The sequence below is a fragment of the Manihot esculenta genome, chromosome 15 (genome assembly GCF_001659605.2).
Source record: "Manihot esculenta cultivar AM560-2 chromosome 15, M.esculenta_v8, whole genome shotgun sequence".
NCBI classification, from domain to species: domain Eukaryota; kingdom Viridiplantae; phylum Streptophyta; class Magnoliopsida; order Malpighiales; family Euphorbiaceae; genus Manihot; species Manihot esculenta.
In genome coordinates this window covers 232863-252771 of record NC_035175.2, presented here as the reverse complement: position 1 = coordinate 252771, position 19909 = coordinate 232863, and the positions used below count along the sequence as shown (strand labels likewise).

The 19909-nt window shown below is 33.7% G+C and overlaps 3 protein-coding genes and 1 long non-coding RNA gene across 4 annotated transcripts; 2 read left to right on the top strand and 2 right to left on the bottom strand.

Moving 5' to 3' along the window:
- Positions 1-3480: 3480 nt before the first annotated feature.
- On the bottom strand, positions 3481-4712 carry LOC110602721 (desiccation-related protein PCC13-62). Its single transcript, XM_021740316.2, has 3 exons — positions 4349-4712; positions 4022-4247; positions 3481-3944 (listed from the first exon to the last, which is right to left on the bottom strand). The coding sequence occupies exons 1-3, from the start codon at positions 4696-4698 to the stop codon at positions 3573-3575; spliced, it is 948 nt and encodes a 315-aa protein (XP_021596008.2). The 5' UTR covers positions 4699-4712; the 3' UTR covers positions 3481-3572.
- Positions 4713-6166: 1454 nt separating this feature from the next.
- LOC110602585 lies at positions 6167-7078 on the top strand. The gene has a single exon (XM_021740140.2). The coding sequence runs from the start codon at positions 6316-6318 to the stop codon at positions 6841-6843; it is 528 nt and encodes a 175-aa protein (XP_021595832.1). The 5' UTR covers positions 6167-6315; the 3' UTR covers positions 6844-7078.
- Positions 7079-7372: 294 nt separating this feature from the next.
- LOC110602155 (beta-glucosidase-like SFR2, chloroplastic) lies at positions 7373-11270 on the bottom strand. Its single transcript, XM_021739593.2, has 10 exons — positions 11059-11270; positions 9991-10342; positions 9681-9819; positions 9339-9505; positions 8882-9103; positions 8533-8701; positions 8228-8461; positions 7977-8126; positions 7764-7893; positions 7373-7639 (listed from the first exon to the last, which is right to left on the bottom strand). The coding sequence occupies exons 1-10, from the start codon at positions 11228-11230 to the stop codon at positions 7443-7445; spliced, it is 1932 nt and encodes a 643-aa protein (XP_021595285.1). The 5' UTR covers positions 11231-11270; the 3' UTR covers positions 7373-7442.
- A 5291-nt stretch (positions 11271-16561) lies between these two features.
- On the top strand, positions 16562-18104 carry LOC110602437. The gene is made up of 3 exons (XR_002485971.2): positions 16562-16713; positions 17024-17646; positions 17730-18104. It is a non-coding gene; the product is annotated as an uncharacterized LOC110602437 (long non-coding RNA).
- The last annotated feature ends 1805 nt before the right edge of the window (positions 18105-19909 follow it).

Sequence of the window (19909 nt, the reverse complement as noted above, 5' to 3'; positions counted from 1 at the left end):
AAGAAAAAAAAGAAATTTGTATTTTTCAATTTCTATTTTTAACGAAATTTGATACTTGTTTTTTTTTCTAATTTTTTTTGTCAAGATAATTTCGTGTTCTGAGATATGTTTGCTAATTTTAAATTTCAGTTGTTCTCATTTTTGTTTTGATGCTGTATACTCTATAAAAACTTTAGTTTCTGGTTTATATTCGTGATACATCACTCTGTTTTCTGAATTATTTTTGTATGGATTTTAGATATCTATTTTTAATTTTTGGATATTTAATTTCAATTTTAAATATTTATTATCTGTTCTAAAATCGAATATATTATAAGAGTTTTTAAGTTTTCTGTTTTTATTCAAGTGATGGTATTAGAGTCTTTTATGGTTGTTTTCAAATTTCTTATTTTTCACCATTTTCATCTACTTTCTAACTTGAAAAGTTTTAAAAGATTAATTTTTTCATATATTTTTAAACATTCAATACTTTGAAGGGTTTATTTTTTATCTACTTTTAAAATTCAGAAACTTTGAAATATATGTTATTTATCTACTTTGAAAATTTCAAGAAATTTGAAAGGTTAGTTTTTTTATCTCTTTGTTTGAGAGAATCTGAAATTTGCGAGAAGATTTGTATGTCTATAAACTGATCTAAAATTTGTGAGAGAGCTGTATGTCTATAAATTAACGTTTAAGATTTTATATCTTTAAATTGATATTTTTTAACTATCATGTCTTAAAACTAATGTTTATAGTCTTAAAACTAATGTTTCAGACCAGTTGTCTCTAAACTGTTAAAAGAAAAAATCTTGTTTGAAGGACCAACAAATCCATAAAGGACTGAAAATTTCTTGAAGGGACTAACAAGTCCATAAAAGGCTGAAAGTTATTTAAAGAGACAAATATATCCATAAAACACTAAAATTTATTGAAGGGATCTACATGTCTATAAATTATAGAAATTTTTGTTGAAGGGACCCAATACATGTCCATAAAGTGCAGAACAAAATTTGTTGAAGGAACCGATGCATATCTATAAACTGCGGAAAAAATTGTTGAAGGGACCTTATGCAGTCCATAAACCGCTGAAATTTATAATTTTATTGCTTAAAGACTCTTAGGCATTTTTTTTTATGATTTGTTATTTGAGAAAAAATAACAAAAATTTGCTGAAATTGTTATGTTTTTTCTCAGTTCTGTTACTGATTTCAAATATCTAATTTCAATTCTAAATATCTAATTTCAATATTTAGATATCTACTCTCTCCTCTAATTTTTTAACTATGGTGAATCTTTGACTGCAATTAAAGAGGAGATTCGAACTTGACAGCAAAATTCTAAAGGAGGAGTATTGACAACAAGTTTGTTCTGATGAGTTTTTTTATTGAGTAAAATTAAAGAAAATCTTTGTGTAAGATAAGTAATGTATTCATCTTTAGGTATGTGCATGTATTGATTTTGTAATGCTTATCTTTATCTATAAAAAGATATATTGCATTTGGAAATCAAGAGAGAAAGAGAGAATTTTCTTCAAATAATTGTTAGAATTGAAAAAGAAGAAGAAGAAAAAAAAGAAATTTATATTTCTCATTTTCTATTTTCAATGAATTTTGATATTTGTTCTTCTCTCCTCCTTCTTTCTCTTTTGATATGATAATTTCATATTCTAAAATATATTTGCTAAATTTAAATTTCAACTGTTCTCATCTTTATTTTGATTCTGTATAGAAAACTTAATTTTTAGTTTGTGTTCGTGATTCTGTTTCTGTTTGATTTTAGATATTTATTTTTTATTTTTGAATATCTAATTTTAGTTTTAAACATCTATATTCTATTCTAAATTGAACTTGTTATCAAAACTTCTAAATTTTCTATTTTTATTTTAGTGATGGTATGATAGCTCCTTTTGATTTTTCAACAATTACTTATGAGTTTTCTATCAAATATGGAAAATATTGAATTGGCTTGCATTTGTATGAATGGTAGCATTCACACCTTCACTTCCTAGATGAAGGGCTATTTCATGAGAGGGAGATTATATGCTCTCAATGTATGGAACCAGGTGATTCAAGAAGAGATTGAGCACAATATTTTCAGAAAATGCTGTAACATATGATCTCTGCTCCTATGGGCAAATAGGAGAAGCTTTATCTGTTTCCTGTGAGATGGAGATGGCTGTTCTCCAAACGTGATCACATATAATGCACTCTTTGATGGTTTTGCAAAAACTGTGATTTGGTGCATCTGAGACATGGAACAAGATAGTATATGCTTGCATGTTAGACGTCCTTTGCAAGAATTCTATGTCCAACCAAGCTCAATGTCTTTAAGAGAAAATTACGATTGATGACTGTCTTCCATATACGGTTACATTTTAATGCATTTAGCAAAGGTTTGTATTACAGTGGAAGTGTAGAATGGGCTATAACAGTGCTCAATGATATGGGGCAGTATGGGTGTTCACCTAATGTCGTGACATATTGGATGGTCTTCGGAAAGCAAACAGAATAGAAGAAGCTCTTTAACTTATTAGGGAGGTGGAAGACAATAGTATAAACTAAATTTGGTGACTTATATACCATCTTGTGTGGATTTCTAATGATGGATCGTTTGAAGGGACTTTGAAGCTTCTAGGGAAAATGCTGGAAGGCGGGTACAAAGCTTGATGCTATCACACACAGTAAATTTTGCCTACTGTAATCAAGGCAAGATTAAGACTGCTATACAGCTTGTAGATAGAGCAAGTGCAACCCAAAATAATTGCATACACCAAGCTTTTATGGGGAATCTGTAATTAGATTGGGGGTAGAAGAATCCTTTCATGTATCTTGATAAACCGTCAAGTAAGGGTATCTCTCCTAGTGTGGCAACTTGGAATGTGTTGGTCCCGGGCTTGTCTAGCAGCTTAGGTCATCTCGAGCCAGTTTTATATTCTAGCTAATGGGTGAGATGCACATTATGTTAATATTGAGGGAAGGGGAGTTCAAAAGACGAATATGTTTTCTAGCCATCAACAAATGAGCTGCATTCTCTCATTGATTGAAATTCATAACTTCTTTTAGTGCTCGAACATCTTCATAAGGCGCAGAGGATGACTGCAATTTTTGTGATCATATATATGCCGAGCAACTCATTGCAAATTATGTAATTCTTGTAGTCTTGGAATGCCAAGATTATTCATCTAATAATTGGACACTACGTTACACCAACTAAAGTAGTCTTTTTCTTGTCCATGGATTTATAAGTGTAAATTTGCATATTTATAAACACGAAGCTTTAATTCTTTGTTTGTGCAGAGTGTACAGAAATGCTTATTGTCCTTCTTCTCTCTTTTTTTCTTATAATTAATTACTCATGTTTGCTTGTGGATAATAAGCGTTTGAATAAACCCAATAGGCTACCATGCATGCATGCATGTGCATACACATACACATGTAATGAACAAGAGGAGATCGAAAATCAATCAGATACTCTGTAAAAAGCCAATTTATTGCTTGATAAAGAAGATCATCAAGTCCAAACAATGAATACTCAACAGTACCCATTATGATTATTGTACGTCTCGATATAGTCGCAAAATTTTACGAAATCTAACGAAGATAAGATCTAGCAATGCGACCATTAGCTCCATGAGGGAAAAAACCTCCAGCAGAATGTTCATTACCTCCGCCGTACACAATTCTCAAAATCTCCCTAGGTGATCTTGCAAATCCCACCGAGTCCTGGTTTCCCGCAAGCACATTGCCTCTAATCTTGCCTTCTGCACCCTTGTACTTGGGAACTATAAGCCCTTCATCTTTTAGACCCCTATCTCCTAGTTTGTTCCTTAGATCTGAAAGGCGATCTGTGAACTCTGCTACAGTTATCCCATATGGTTGCACCTTCTCTAATGCTCGCTCGTATAGTAATCCTCGGATAACTGCATCTTGCCCAGATTTCACTGACAGAAGCCCTGCAACGAGCTGAACGTACCAGGATATACTTAAACTTCACAAACCATAAAATTTGAATATTCAAATTATAGTGAGAGAAATTTTACCTGCTTGGAAGCAGAGCCTTTGAGTCTTTGGTTTGTTCCAATATATCCTGTGAGACCAACATAGGGGATCATGTAAGAAGCGATGAGGAAGTTTATTCCAGAGGCGTAAGGGTCGAAAGGTGGAGATAGTGATCGCCCAAATGCCTTGTCCATAACTTTTGCAAATGATTCTGCCCTCAAGTCTAACAATGGCCTAGGAAATCCCTCTACCGTCTGCTTAATTGCCCTGCGTTATTCAACACTCTTCGCAAATTGAATTGCACAAACCAAGAAGCAAAGAAAAAGGAAAAAGAAGAAAAGAAAAGAAAAGAAAAGAATAATCTTTACCTCAAATGTCCCACATCTTGCCATGCAAATTGCTCGATAACATCTCTGATTAAAGGGTCAAGCTTAGCCTTCTTAGCACCCAGGGGTCGTGGACCTCCTGAGGCTAAATTGGGAGCATATCTCTCCAAGCCATGACCCGTTGAGGCATGAAGGAAAAACTCAGCCCCAAGATACTCTAAATTTAGGGGAAATTCAAGAAGATCAATATCCTTTTCTGAGATGGAGCTGGAGATGCGTTCATCATCAACAACATTTCTAATGACGAGTGGTGAAGAATAAGAGATTGGGGTGAGGAGGAGGACTAGATAGGCAACAATGGGAGCTATGGTGGTACAAGTGGACAATGCCATTGTGGTGGTATTGATTGCTTTGTTTGCGAGTAGTGAAGGTTCCATGCAAGATCTTCTATATATACACACTCGAATTGTCCAAGTTAAGAGGCAAATGGCTCAAAATCCTAGTTACACACGTGGAGATTTACTGATTCAAGAGAGAGCAGGATGAGGCGGAGGCGTTTCTCCACACTCCACTTGCATGGAAATTTTCTTGGCCAAAAAAACACTGTGTTAACTCATTAGCCAATTGATATGGGGATGCTTGGATTGTTTGGAGCTTCCATTTAGCTATTTTTAGCAAAATATCCCTTTAGATGCTCTAGCTAAAAACAGAGCATTTGCTATCCAAACCAAATACTGTGTTTTCGAAAAGGAAAAAAAAAAAAAAAATCATTGATGTAGACGATATAGTCACCTAAATTCATTTTCGGACGAATCAATATCTGCGACAACTATATTTCATGGCTAATTACTGTTGATGGTTAGTTAAACAGTTAATGACTAGATATGGGGACTTTCATTCCTTGCTAATTAATCATGTTGGAAATTTAATGAACGGCTTGGCATAAAACTCAGAACAAGAGATTGAGCCACCATCATCATCCAGGAAAGGATGAATGGCCTTTCCTTGTAATTTGTGTAAACTCTATGATCAAGAAAAATAAGAGCAAAAGATAAATTTTAAATTTGCAAAAAAAAAAAAAAAGAAAAGAGAAAATCGTTTATTTGTTAAGCAATTAGATTCCATTGACGAGTATATTTATATTATATGGATATAGAAGAATAGCTGAAGAGAAGATTTAATTTTAATTTAAAAGAAAATTTCAGATGAAAACTTCCAATTGTCATATTCATTTGCATTTCAGTGTTGAGTTGGTTCCTGCAGACAGAAGCACTCAAATGTTGGAAATTTGATGGCGTCGCCAATGGTAAAATGGCAAACAGAAAAGGAGGCGATGTTTCCTTTTGCTCCGAGTTGCCGCAAAACCTTTTCTTTTCTTTTTGGTCGCGACACAGACCGAGGATGCTTACAGAGCTGGAACGGTGACCAATCCTCTAGGGCTGTTGGGCCTATAGACAAATTGCTTTGCTCATCCTAAAGGAAAGGCTAAAGGCGGTGAGAAGTCGAGTGGGCTTAAACTACTCGCTTTTTGGGATCTTCTCATACCTTATTCGCATATGATTCTACCGTCCACTCGGAAATCATCATTTTCAAATTTTCTTTTCTATTATTGACATTTATTTTTATCGTATTTTCCAATATATTGAAACGTCAATTAAATATAATTTTTAAAACTTGATTACCAATGATTTCTCTAGTCACATTTAATTTTATCAATTTAGACAAAATATTAAATTCGACTACTCACGCCTTTAATTTTATAAAAAATAAAATAGAAATTCAAAAAATTTTAAAATTTGAAACGTGGAGACATTATTAAATTAGTACAAATAAACACGCCGAATAGCACAACTCATGAGATACCAATTCATATTCCAGGTTCCTTCAATAAGCCCAAAAATCAAAAGAATACCCACTTCTCTATATTACCATTACCAATACCACCTAGCTTTCCTGCGTTTTCCTCTACCAGTCTACATTCTTCCTTGAAAAACCGTATCTCATCCAATATGTATCCACCAAAGCTGCAGCTGCTTCCAAAGCTTCATTCAGGCAGGGAGATGTCCGCTGTGGCAGGGGACATGAAAGCCAGGGCTGAGGTTTATTATGGAGATGAGAGTTGTAGAGAGAAATTCATGTTGCTGCTGAGCGAGATAGGCCTACCAAATGGACTCTTGACCATAGGAGAGATAGAGGAATGCGGGTATGTTAAGGATACAGGCTTTGTTTGGCTCAGGCACAAGAAGAGAGATTATCGGAAGTTTGAGAATGTAGAAATCTGTTGTGACGCTGAAATCACTGCATATTTTGAACGAAACAAGATCAAGAAGTTGACTGGCGTTAAAGCTAAGGAGTTCCTGATTTGGATCACCTTGAGCGAGATTTATGTCAATCATAACAACCGAGCTGCTTCAATTACCTTCAAGACGCCAGCAGGTCTGTCCAAATCCTTTCCACTATCAATCTTCAAATTTGAAGCTATTATGGCTCAAGAGGATGTCAAGGAAGTTGAAGGGGGTGAAATTAATTGTAAATAGAAAAAGGAAAATGTCAATTACTAATTTTAAAATTTAGCTTCTGGGACTCTTAATTTCATCCTTAATTATGGCTTATTGCACTAATGATTGTTCAGTGTATAGTGTTTTAAGATTAATGGTAAATGCAAGTACTAAAATAATAGCATTTTTTAGAAAGATCAATTTGTTAGATTAACATGCATAAAGATTGGAGGATATGCTTACATATGCATGTTCCCTAAGAATATGCCTTTCTTTTTAGTGGTATTTCTCTCTCCAGTTTCAATCACCCACGCAAAGATAATAGCTCTAAAAGATAATATTTCTCTGGCAGTAAATGAACCGGACGAAGAATGCTAACTCGGCTCATTAAATTTTTAATTAGCTCGACTACCGTTTAATTTAAATTGTAAAAAAAATTAAATCTATCGTTGTTTTTTTAAATAAATGCAAAATTTTTCACTAATAATGCTCAGATTAATTCCGAACGCAAAGAGTAATGTTTCACTACTAATGCTCAGATTGTATTCCCATATTATGATTATGATTATGACAGTAATGTATGTTTATGTAATTAAATGAGGAATAGCATATTGTGTTGCAAAAGCATGAATAAGCAATCACACGGTATGTTCAAGAGTTTGGAGGACGAATTCATCATCGTCCACTCCATGCTTTCTTCTCTTTCTAATGCCAAATGGTTGTAAAAACCATCTTGCCAAGCGGCTTAAAGGGTCCTGCAGACCTTCCATCTCATAGTGTCCAAATCGCCAATCTCTTTCAATAAAAGGTCGCTGTATGGGCTCATCAAGCCCTCCTGTACAGTGAAAAAATTACATCATGATAAGTCATCCCATCAAATTCAAAAATAGGAAGAGGAATACAAGTCAAGGGATTCATATTGTATTCTGGGATGACAAAACATGCACTGCTTCATTTACCTGCATACATTAAACCGTGTTTGTTAACTGCTCGATGAAACGGCCGTGTTCTTTTCTCTTTAGCAGCTCTTTGGAGGTCATACCACGCTTGTGCCCGGTCTTCACGTGTGATCTTACCAGTTGTCACCACCTGAATTTGCAGCATTGAAAATATTACCCAAGGAAAGCACGCGAGGAAAACACCAAGAAAGGGACCAAATGAATAATTGTAACCTTGGAAAACAAATAATATGAAGGTCGTGGAATTCGTGCAAGACCATTTTCACGATCAACTGCCACAAGTCCAAACTTGGGACCATATCCATCAGCCCATTCCCAATTGTCAGAAATAGTCCAGAACAGGTAACCAAGCACAGGGATACCCTGTAATTTAACCGTAGGAATTATATGCACCCTGTTATGTTAAATGTACCAAACGTTGAATCATTTCAACAAAAATGAGAAGTTAAGTTCAGATTCAGGACCATGGTCATTGCCGCATAAATAGCAAGTAAATGCTCCAACAAATATGGCCGACGAATAACATCTGTTGCATCTGAGACACCATTCTCGGTAATGATGAATGGCAGCTTTAGATGTTTATACCTCTCATGGAACTGAACCAGCATGCGGAATAAGCCATCAGGATATACCCCACGCCCAGATTCACTATATTCATCAGTCTCCACTAGTTTCAGTCCAGCTCCACAGACCACTTCCTGACCATTGAAAGTATGAGCAGGCTTAGGTATACATGCCAAGAGTGTTTTAGGTTAGAGAAGTGATAGACCTGTCCGTAGTAGTTTATGCCTATAAAATCCAACTTATCAGAGATACTATCCACATATGGGAAAATGGTAAGAGAATTAGCCAAGGAAACAGCAGCAACGTCAAAGAGACCATATGGCCGCATAAAAGATACATGGTGTGCGACTCCAACTATTGAACTCGATGAGGTCCTGAAGAAAAATAACAAATTCGAGAAAGATTACTTGAAAAGGCAATAAACATTTTGAAATATGTAGACAAGCTTCTTCGTCATCCTGGCGAGGACCAGATGGGGCAAGAAGAATATTGCCATTTAAGCAAACAATCACTGGCAACTAGCAGCAAAAAAAAGAAAAAAAGAAAAAGAAAACCTTTGTTGATGGATATAGTCATATGCTTTTGCATGTGCAACAGCCATCCAATGCATGGCCTGGTTGAAAACACCAGTAGGTAATGCTGAAGTGGCAACCTCTAACATATCAGGATGACCACCAGGCCAAGCACCCGCACAATAAGTAAGCATACAGAAAACATGAGGCTCATTAAATGTCACCCAATAGTCTACCAGCTCTGACACACTGTCAACAACGAGCCTGCATGAACAAACATGTTCAAGAGCAACAATATTGTATAAACACACAATTGAAAGAATCCTTAGAATTTTATATCAAGACATGCATAACTCATACAATTATGGACTTTGGCTTTCTTTTACAAGAGATGAACGAGAAACAGACACTGCGATATTTCCCCAAGTATCAGAAAGTAAAATTACAGTATGGATTACAGAAGCCAGCTGGTGGATCTAATACTCAGTAGACTACTGACCTAGTAAAATACATGAAGTAATCAACAGTTTTCTCAAGCTTCCATCCCCCATATTCACCAGCCCACGGTGGCAATGAGTGATGGAAAAGGGTCAACATCACCTTCATTCCATAAGAACGAACCTTATTGATGATCCACTTATATCGCTCCAGAGCTGCAAAATTAACCTACAAAAGAATATCGTGCAACTGAATTCTATGCAAACTCATCCCACCTCATTCTTCAATTAGGTAACTGTTTCAAGCAGCTCGTTGTTATGAAAAAGTAGAGAATTTACATACCGATTGGCATTACAACAATTCAAAAGCAAAATTGTATTTGAGCGGATAGCATCAGACTTACAGTTTCTTTAAGTCCATTGACAGGCTCTGCTGGCATAATTCGCGTCCAATCTATTCCCAACCGGAAAATACTAACACCAGTATCTTTTGCCAGCTTCAACTCTGTGTCAGGGTCAGACCAAAATTTTAGCCTCTCCTCCCTAAAATCAATTTGAGCAGTCATTCTCCAGTCAACAACTGGCAATGCAAGTTTGGAGGATCATGGATGAATTACAAAGGCGTTATGATCAGAGATACATAAAACACATCATGCTATTTCTTCGGACAACTGCAGGAACCACATTGCAACAAATATATAAATTTAGGCTTACGGGTGAGGAACATTGTGCCAAGCAGCTACATTATGATGGCATTCTTCATTTGGAACAGGCACTTCTTCTTCTGTGTACTTCTGAAATCCTCTAATCATAGCTTCCATAGCTATCTTAAGATGCTTCTTCTTCTTTACTATCTTGTTAATTTCCTTTCCAGAAATTGGAGCTTCCTGAGACCCACCATCACCAGTAGCTGAACCCATCAGTGCATCTGCAGGTTCCAGGCTCTGATGAGACAGTGAGCGGTCACAAGGGCTTTCCTCTGCAAACTGGAGCCAAGCATCATTAAGCCTGTCTTCAACATGGGCTGGCGCTGTGGCCAATCCAAAGAAAAACTGGTTTTCTTCTTCTGAAAAACAAAACAAAAAAACCAAAAAAGAAGAAGAAGAAGAAAAGCATAGGTTACATATTCAATTAACAGATATAGACTGGCCAAAAGCTGCTTTTAGGAGTAGTAAGTCCTAAACAATCTCTATCCAATACCAGAAAACTGTATTCTTTGATCATCCAAAGTTCCAACATATTGGATCTACATGAATCAACTATCTTAAGTCATCATTAAACAAAATATTGTAATATGATGGTAATAGTTATCCTGCCTAGTACTGAAATTAAATAGAAAGGTTAGTACATATCAACCAAAATGATGAAGGAAGTCTCCAAAATACTCCATAAAGGGTAATATGTTTTGAGTTTCTCATCCATTGTATAAACTTCCTAGATTTCTTGTTCTGTACCAATCAATAGCGGTTATAATATAATTTAAACGAGCCAACGCAGATAGAAATCACACCGATTCATCATTCATCCAAAGCCAAAGGGTTGAAGTTCAATTTAAACATCCAGTTTATAAGCCGTTAATAGCTAAAATTGACGAAGCAATTTTGAACCTAAACATTGCATTAGTTAAACAAAGCACGACGGATGGTCGTACAAGGTCCCTGACTCGCTCCTTAAGCTAATGATTTCCTATCTGTAAGGCATAAGAGCCATCCATACCGAGCATAAACTACCTTAATAGCAAAATACCAGTTAACAAGTGATTAGAAATTTCAGAAAGCGTACCATTAACATTAAAAGACGCCAGAATATCAGAAGACTCGTCAATTGGAGACTTGAACTGCCGTAGATTCTTTCTCCGATAACGCTCAAAGGAGAAAGCGTTAGCAGCAACAGTGAGAGTCGCCAGGACTCCGGCGAGCCTCGCAGCTGACAAGAAGAGTGCCAAAAACGACATTTTCAAGTAAAACCACGGGACGGAGTGGATAGATAACAAGTCTGAAATAAAGGAAAATTAATAATTGAAGGGGATTGTATTTTTCCTTATGGAAAATTATTATTTAATTCACATACTATTTAAAATTTTTTAATTAATTTATTAATTTTAAAAAATATTTCAAGTAATTTTAATTATTAAATATTTTAATATTTAATTTTTACATTTTTGAAAAAATTTATTAATTACTGTCTAAATTTTATAAAAAATATTTATTAATTAAATTTGTTAAAAACTGTTATAATTATTAAAAAAATTAATTGATAAATTTTTTAAAATATCAAATATATTTTAAATTTAATAATCTATTTTTTTTAATTTAAAAAAAATTAAGGAGGCAATAAAATTAAAATAGTGTAAAATAATAGTGTTTCTCCTTTGTTATTTTCTCTACTCTTATATTAGAAAAATTATTTTATTTATATTTAAAGAAGAAATGACTTTTAAATTTATTATTTTTAAAAAGAAAAAAAAATAAAAAGTAAAGTTTTATTTTTATTTTTTTAGTTTTCTCTTTCTTTTTAAATAAGTAATCAAAGTCAATTATCTTTTATTTCTCAGCTTATTTTTCTAAAAAAAAATGGTATCTTTAATGACTCTTACTTAATGTATATTGAATATAAAATTTATTTATTATATAAACAATTATTTAAATTTAATAATATAAATTAGATATTTAATTAAAATTAAATAAAGATAGAAAAAATGAATAATATGTAATTGTATATATAATAGAATAAAATAGATATAGCTTTTGGTTTAAAATAAAGAAAAAAATATTTAAACTTGCAATGAGGATATTTATGGCAAGTCATTTCATTTGCGTGAGAGTCCACGCTGCAATTGTATTAATTTAAAATTGGCGATTATTTTTAATTTCTTCCATAAATATTTTCTCTAAAAATTAAGTTTTTCTATCTTTTAAAGAGTGAGTTTTCTCTCTATTTTTAAAATTTATTTTTTTCAATATATTTAAATGAGATTATCGAATTTTCTTGAATAGTATTTCATATATGTGTGAAAAGAATATTGTTTAGAGATAGAATATTTACTGGAGTCTAGTAACAGACTTTTATACTATCAATGATAACCTTTATTTTTAAATATGCTGAAAAACTCTGCTCATAACCTCTTCTCAATTTTTGTTAATACTGCAATCTGCATGTTATTCATGTGGCTAAGATAATTTGAGTTTGACTTTCTGTATCAAATTCAATGACTTGATTTTTATTTGCTCTATGCGTGATGAGTTTCTATAGTGTTTTATTGGTTTATTTGCTTGAAAGAAAAGAGGTAGTGAGATATTTTAGATATGGATTTGTGAAGTTTCCATTTTATTCAAATTTGAGACTATTCCTTTGCTTCCTTTGTGCTATATATTTATTATTTTTAGCCATAATTTTCCACACGAGGTAGGCTTCAGCTAGTTCTTGAGTTTATATGTTTGGATCGGATCATAGGCCTATTGTTTAAGAGTTTGGACTTGTATATGTTTGTGGGCTTAAATCCTTGCTTAAATGGATTATCTATATTCTCTTTAAAAAAACAATGAGGCAATCGCCCCTGTGTTGGGTTGTGGGCTTGTTTGAGGTGGTCCCGGCCCAACCATATTTGATGACCATATGGCGTTGGGCTAGTTTAAGAAAACAAAAAAGAAGAGATTTTCAGCTGATTCATAAAGAGTCAAAAATGGAAGCAGAAGCAGAAAAAGAAAAAGAAATAGGAAACAAAGAACTGAGGACAAATGTATAACTGATTAATATAAATTTTTATCTGTAATTTTTGTATAACAAAATTTAACTATTAAATAATAAAAACAAACTGCTTATTTTCATTTTTAAAAAAATATATAAAATCAAAACAAACTTAATTTCTTAAAATCAAAGCGGTACCATTACCAAATGTGATATTTAGCAAAAATAATAATAATAAGCGTACAAATGAGGTTGTGGGGTGGTCCAGCTCCACCGTACTTGATGGTCTCTAGCCAGGAAATACAGGTGTGGTTATCTTATCTGCATGAGAAAAATTTACCTTCATCCGGATTACATGAATTGGTAACATAAAATAAAACGATAAATGCATTTATATAACATTTTATATATTTAAATTACAGATTCATATAAATTTTATGAAACTTTTACATCATAACCCTTTTTTTAAAAAAAAAAAAAAGTGAACGAATCATATAAATTGTATATAAAATAAATTAATTATAACAAATCTTATATAGATGAAAATTATCATAGTAAATTCATATTACATATAACGTATAAACGAAATAATTTCTCTTTCCGCCTTCGATATGATACTTTTCAGTGCTTTTATATTTCTAATTTCTTAGTACAAGAAGTCAAGAAGGGTGGCCTAATTGCAGTGACAAGTCGTATTCATCTTCAATTGCTACTCTATCAATATACCTATCCTTAATTATATCAGTATTTTCTCTCAAATTCATTACAATACATCTATTATTAGTGACTGCCATTATTTTATTTATATTTGGGGAGAGTCAAATTACTGGTTAATACATCATTTATATTTAGCGCTAAAAATACTTAATAAATTTAAATGCAATATAATTATATTTTAATAGAAATACAATTCTAATTTATTGAATATAAATTCATTAAATTTTTGTTAAGTCAATGGAAAAGGTTAATAAGAGGTTAAATATAACCATCTATTAACAATAAATAAATTAATTTATATTCAATATAGGAAGTTGACTCTTACCGTCCCACGTAAATCCGTTATTGTTGTGATAATTGATTTTAACATGCTACAAAAGAAAAATGTTAATAACAATACATGTTGGAAATCAAAATTATTAAATAAGAAAAGATAATGGCAATAATTATAAAAATGGATGTCGCCATTATACCAGGAAACTGTAGGTGGACCACCGAACCAAAATTCAAATTATTCACTCCCTCTGCAAGAATCTTTGCAGGTTTTTGTTTGTTCCTTACTTGCCATCACTCTCCAGATAACACAAAACACAGCTCTAGCTACTTTGGACACACATCTAAAATCAAAATGAGACATGTACGGGTGGTATACATCTTTCAGCTAATTTGTTTCCACATTTGAGTATGCAAATTTTATCATCAAAGTCACCTCACGTAAACAAAGAGATGTGCCTGTTTCAAGCTTATATATACAGTTACACCTCTCTGCTAAAAATCATCTCACCCCCCTTCTTCTCTTGTAGTTAGTGCTCAATTATTCAACTCGCAGCCTCCTTCTCATCGTATTTCAGTGATTCTCATGTCCAAAACATATCTCCTGATTGGCATTGGCATTGGCATTCGCCCTCTCTTTGGTCACATCACCTCCCCAATCTACGCCAAGCCAAATGCTATATCATTTCCCACCTCCATTGCTATATTTCGTCTCCTTACACATACTTCACGAGTCACGGATTTATATCTATCTGAAATATATATTTCCTTTCTTTTTTTTTTAAAAAAAAAAAAATAATAATATTGGGATTGCCCTTTCGATGCAAAGTCAAAAGATATTTAATGAGGAAGCACACATGTAAAATAGTGACCGCATATGAAAAGGTGGTATGGGCAGGGAATGGGAATTGAACACTAAGCAAAAAGGGCACTGGGGGACCTCAGCTGTGTAAGACAGGTTATGGACCCAAAATAGCTGCAAATGGAGTGATAGTGGGAAAGAAAATAAAAATTGAAAAAAAAAAAAAAAGATGAGTGAAAGAGAACAATCACCTGTGGATTTCGCGTCTGGCAAGCTTGCGGGCATTTAGAATTTTTGAAGCACCCGAAATCTTTCTGCAGCTGATTAGTCAGCATGCAGTTGATATATATTTAAGTGCTGTGGTTTGGCAGACCAAGAAGGATAAACTACTTAGCTTCGAATAGTTTCCATGTCTTGGAGCTGTTGGCAGTATGTGATGGATCTTTGAAGACCTTTACTTACTAGCTAGGGCAGAGATTATATTAGGCATTGATGAACATTCTATATCACTACTCATTTCCTAAACAAGACTAGATCTACAATCTTATTATTGTTTACATATTATTAATAATCTAGTGGATGAAGAAGCTTAGTGGGAGCAAATCAAAATCGAGGGGCGATTTTACAAAATAGTAGGGCTTACAGGTACAACAGGAGAGAAATTTGTCTGCCAGAAGGACAGTTTATGTACAATAATCAGTGAGATGTTTGTTTATGATGATAATACATAGTAACAGTGATGGAGAAGACAGGATTCGCAGAAATTAAGAGAGACTTGGGAGGAGTCCATGTAAAAATAATTAATAGTAATACTCCTAGGTAGAAATTAAGAAAACCGCAGGCCAAGGAATCGAAGGAGGTGATGAGTTTGACCATATCTTTAGCTAGGAGACTGTGATGGTTACGACTCCTTTGCCCGCACGTCCTTGTAAGTTCCATTTCCCATAACCCTTTTTAACATTTAATTAATCAAATATTTGCGCAGTTGATATCCAATTAGGCATATTCACAAATCTTTCATAACTTGTACCAACCTACTTTATTCTATTCCAATTTCCTAGATTCTCATTGCCCTACTCCAGCTGGCTTTTTTTTTTTTTCCATATATATATATATATATATATTCACGTTCACTGGGCAAGAGTTCGAATTTCTTAGTTACAGTTCGATTCTTACAATTTTTTATTGAGGTTGAAATAAATGAAGGATTAATTCAAAGTAACTTATTGTTCCCTTGAATTAAAATTCAGAAACAAAATCATTATTGAATTTTTTTTTTTTAAATTAATGGACACATATATATAATACTATTAATTTTGGCATAACAGAAAATTAAAAACAATTTTCTTTTAAGATTTTAAATATTTTTATTTTTTAATCACTCGACAAAAATGAACTGATAATTTACCTTAAATCTGTTGAATGAGGCTTGGAAAATGAGGGTGCCGAACGTGCAACTGATGCGCCGCACCAGCACAATGACGACCATTCAAACCAACGGAGCAAAAGCTGCCACTTGGACGATCGAAAGGCCATAAAAGGCCCTTCCATTGTACGTACGAAATAGCCAAGAAAAAGGACCAAATGTGGTAAATAACAATATAACATCATTGCGACCTACTATACTTTTTGGCTTATTGACTAACCCTTGTTATTTTAATTCCCTTTGCTGCTGGACGGTCGCACGGGCAGAATGGTCAGTCCCCGCCGGGCAGCTTACGTCAGCTTTCAGTCGGTTTATTCTTTCTGGGCCTCGGTTCTGTCGCTGTCAGCCCACTGCCCTCTCCCTTTCTATAAACCTTTTGCCTTTTCCTCACTTTTTCTCATACCATTTACTTCGCTTTTTCTCCTTCTCCTTCTCCTTCTCCTTCTCATCTCTCTCTCTCTCTCTCTCTCTCTCAGCATGAAAGAGAGAGGAAAGCATTCAGAGGTGAAACTCAGGCATAAGTTTCTTCAAGGTATGCATATTCTTCTTTGTCTTAAAAGTCAAATTAAAGCTGCTACTTTCCTCGAGCTTTATTTGCCTTCACACTCATCTTTTTCTAACCATACATAAGTTTATATAAACATTAGATGGTTCTGTTATATATATTTACATGGAACTTTGTCTCTCCACGTCCTTGATTACTCAATTTGCCTTAGACTTAATTAATTACATAAAAAAGTAGTTTTCTTTTGCTGTTATAGATCATGATTACATGTGTATACTTATTCTTGACTAGCAGCTTCAGCCTTCATCTTATATATATGTTAATGGTCCACATGCAGGCATTCATGAAGTTAAAATCATGAACAACGCCACCATCTGCAACGCTTCCAGTGGTGGGTTTTTGGCTGGCTTCTCGTTTGGGGCTAAAAGTCCCTTTGGAATGGTGGTTGGTTCATGTTGATGGGGTGCTATCCTACCTGAGCTTTTTCTATTATTTTCCTTTTTATTTTTTTTCTTACTTTTGTTTTTAATCTTCTTGACCTTGTAAGACCTTTTCTTGACCTTGTAAGACCCCTTTTTATGTTTATTTATCTTAATTTTTGTATTGTCATAAATTCTATATCAAAATTTTTTGATATAGAATTTCATGTTTATTTTTTTCTGTTTTTGCCCAACTCATATTCTCCTTCCTTGTCTATCCCTCCTGAGCTATTTGAATAAAATTATTATGCTAATTATTCAGAAAATCACCCAATTGAAGAGTCGTTAGAAGCCTTTCAAAATCTATGCAAGCTATGGATCGGAGCCTTTGTTTTTATGCAAGTTTACTTTTGTTTGGTTCAAGTAAAATTTGGCAGGAGAAGAAGGAAAAAATATCTTTTGGGTGGTATCTGAGGCAGACTTATAAAAGAGTACTGGAAGCACTAGTGAGAACTGAGAACAACTTGGCCTTTTGTTCGCGGTAAATAAAACCCTATCTTGCTTGTTCTGTTAAGGCCATCAATTTAGATTGTTATTAATTTGTGCAGAAATATGCTGTTGCAGGCGTCAGTTTCGTTGTTTTATATGTTGTTGGCTGAGAAAGTAAGAGAATAAATATTCTCTCAGGTCTGCGTAAAGACTTCTCCTCGTGACTGCTCTAGCTCATGTACAAAAGTATGTGCACTGTATTATTGGAGGGTTCCTCCCTCACTCTCTCTCTCTCTCTCTCTCTAAGGACCTTTTGTACCCAGAAAAGTTGTTCATGAAAAAAAAAAAGCTGATTACCTACAGTGAGAAGCGTTTTTTTCACACCTCATAAATGTCAAGACCATACAGAGATGTAAAGTCTTTTTTTTTCTTTTGAACTTGTTTCTTCTTTTACACAAGACAAGTGGGATAATACTACATGAGCTCAATTTGGCAGTTGATATGCCCTAACAGTGGTTCCCATTTCTACATATGCTATAGCATTCAGAAGTAGTCTTCCAATTTCTGCCTTAAGCGGCAAAACATTTATTACATCTCTCTACTGTGGATTCTTGAGCTGAAGTAACACATGTCTAGTTTTCATGCAGTGATTATCTGCAAAACCTAATTCAGTTCATGTGTGCAGATGATTAGTTCAGCCAATGTTCCTGTCACGTAAACTTCTGATGTCTTACCAACAGAGTTCATTTTTTTTTTGGGAGAAAAAAGGTTAAGTGCAAGCTACTTTCCAATACCATAGCATATTTTTTCCAACAATCCAATTTAATTAACTCACCTGGACGAAACAGGAGTCCAGATTCCAAAACTAAATCTGAACATGTCAACATGGGAAAAAAAAAACACTTATTAGGCGCTTTTGTTAATTCTTTGAGTACAATAATTTCGTGAAGAAATTGGAGGCCGGCTTGCAAGAATTTTAGGTTGGAAACGTGTCTTTGATAATGATGTTAATGTTCAAATGCTTTGAAAAGAAAAAGAGTCAAAATTAGGAGGTTAAACATAGATGTGGACAGCACATGGACATGAAATCACACCCAGCATCCTTGATTAATACATAATGATGCTTATGAGAAATTATTGGACAAAATTTGTGACAGCAATATAGTACATATGTATCACATGAAAAGAGAGATTATTCCCTTGTCCTACGCTGCAAAACCTGCATGTCTATCTTTTCTCTAGAGAATAACATTATTCCTCAACTTCAAAGGCAATGTATAATTTGAAGATGGAGAAGGCATATTAGCTTCGTTTTGCAGTGAAAAAAAGCTCAAATATCAAGGCAAAAAGCTCTGCTCATAATTATTATCTGCTAAGACTGACGTGAGAAATTTTTTTTAGCAGCAAAAAAGTGGGGTTAGAGAGAGCGGTGACTTGTTTACTTAAATGATGATTTCCACGAGAAAAAAGGCCTCCTTATACAGTGTTTTACCTCTCTTTCTTGCATGTGGCAGTGCAGGCGATATGATTTGGCTTATATTTGATATCTAATTTGAGGTGTTGTTGTGCTAGGTATCACCAACATTAGGGCCCTTTTTTCCCAACTTTTTACCATCTTTGGGTAACACACTAACATGGGTCACTCGTTAGGTTTTTATTTACTTTTTACTCTAATCATTTCTTTGGAGACTCTTGAAAAAGGTATGGCATGCAAGAATGGGAAAAAATGAAAAAGGAATATGGGAAATAACGTCTGTCAATGTCCTCTCAGTAATGGCTGGCTGGCTGGCTTCATGAATTACAGCAATGCTATTGCTAGCCTTTGGTCTTTGAAAAAACAGAGGGAGAGAGAGAAAAAAAGGGCTAACAACACGCACGGAGAGCAATTTGCAACCACAATAATAAATTATCAATAACAGTACTCTTCCATTTTCTGAAAATGAAAATATTTCCTCTTGTACCCCACAAAAATATGTTATTTTTATCTATATTAATTATATATTTTTTAATAGCATATAACAAATAAATATGTCCATTTTTTAGCTAGAAATTCATTATGTAGTTACCTTGGAGGGGTTTTTCTATAATGATTAATGAAAATAATTAAATTAAGTAAATTGTAATATTTTTTAATTTTAAATTTATTTTTATTACATATAATTGATTATTATCTCTCCATTAGTTTACTATAAAAAAATGGATATGATTAGATGGGTTTTAAATAATTATCACGTTTAATAAAGATAAGAGTAAATTTATAAAAAATAATTAATTAAAATTTTAAATTACATTTTAAGATTTAGATAATGTTATTT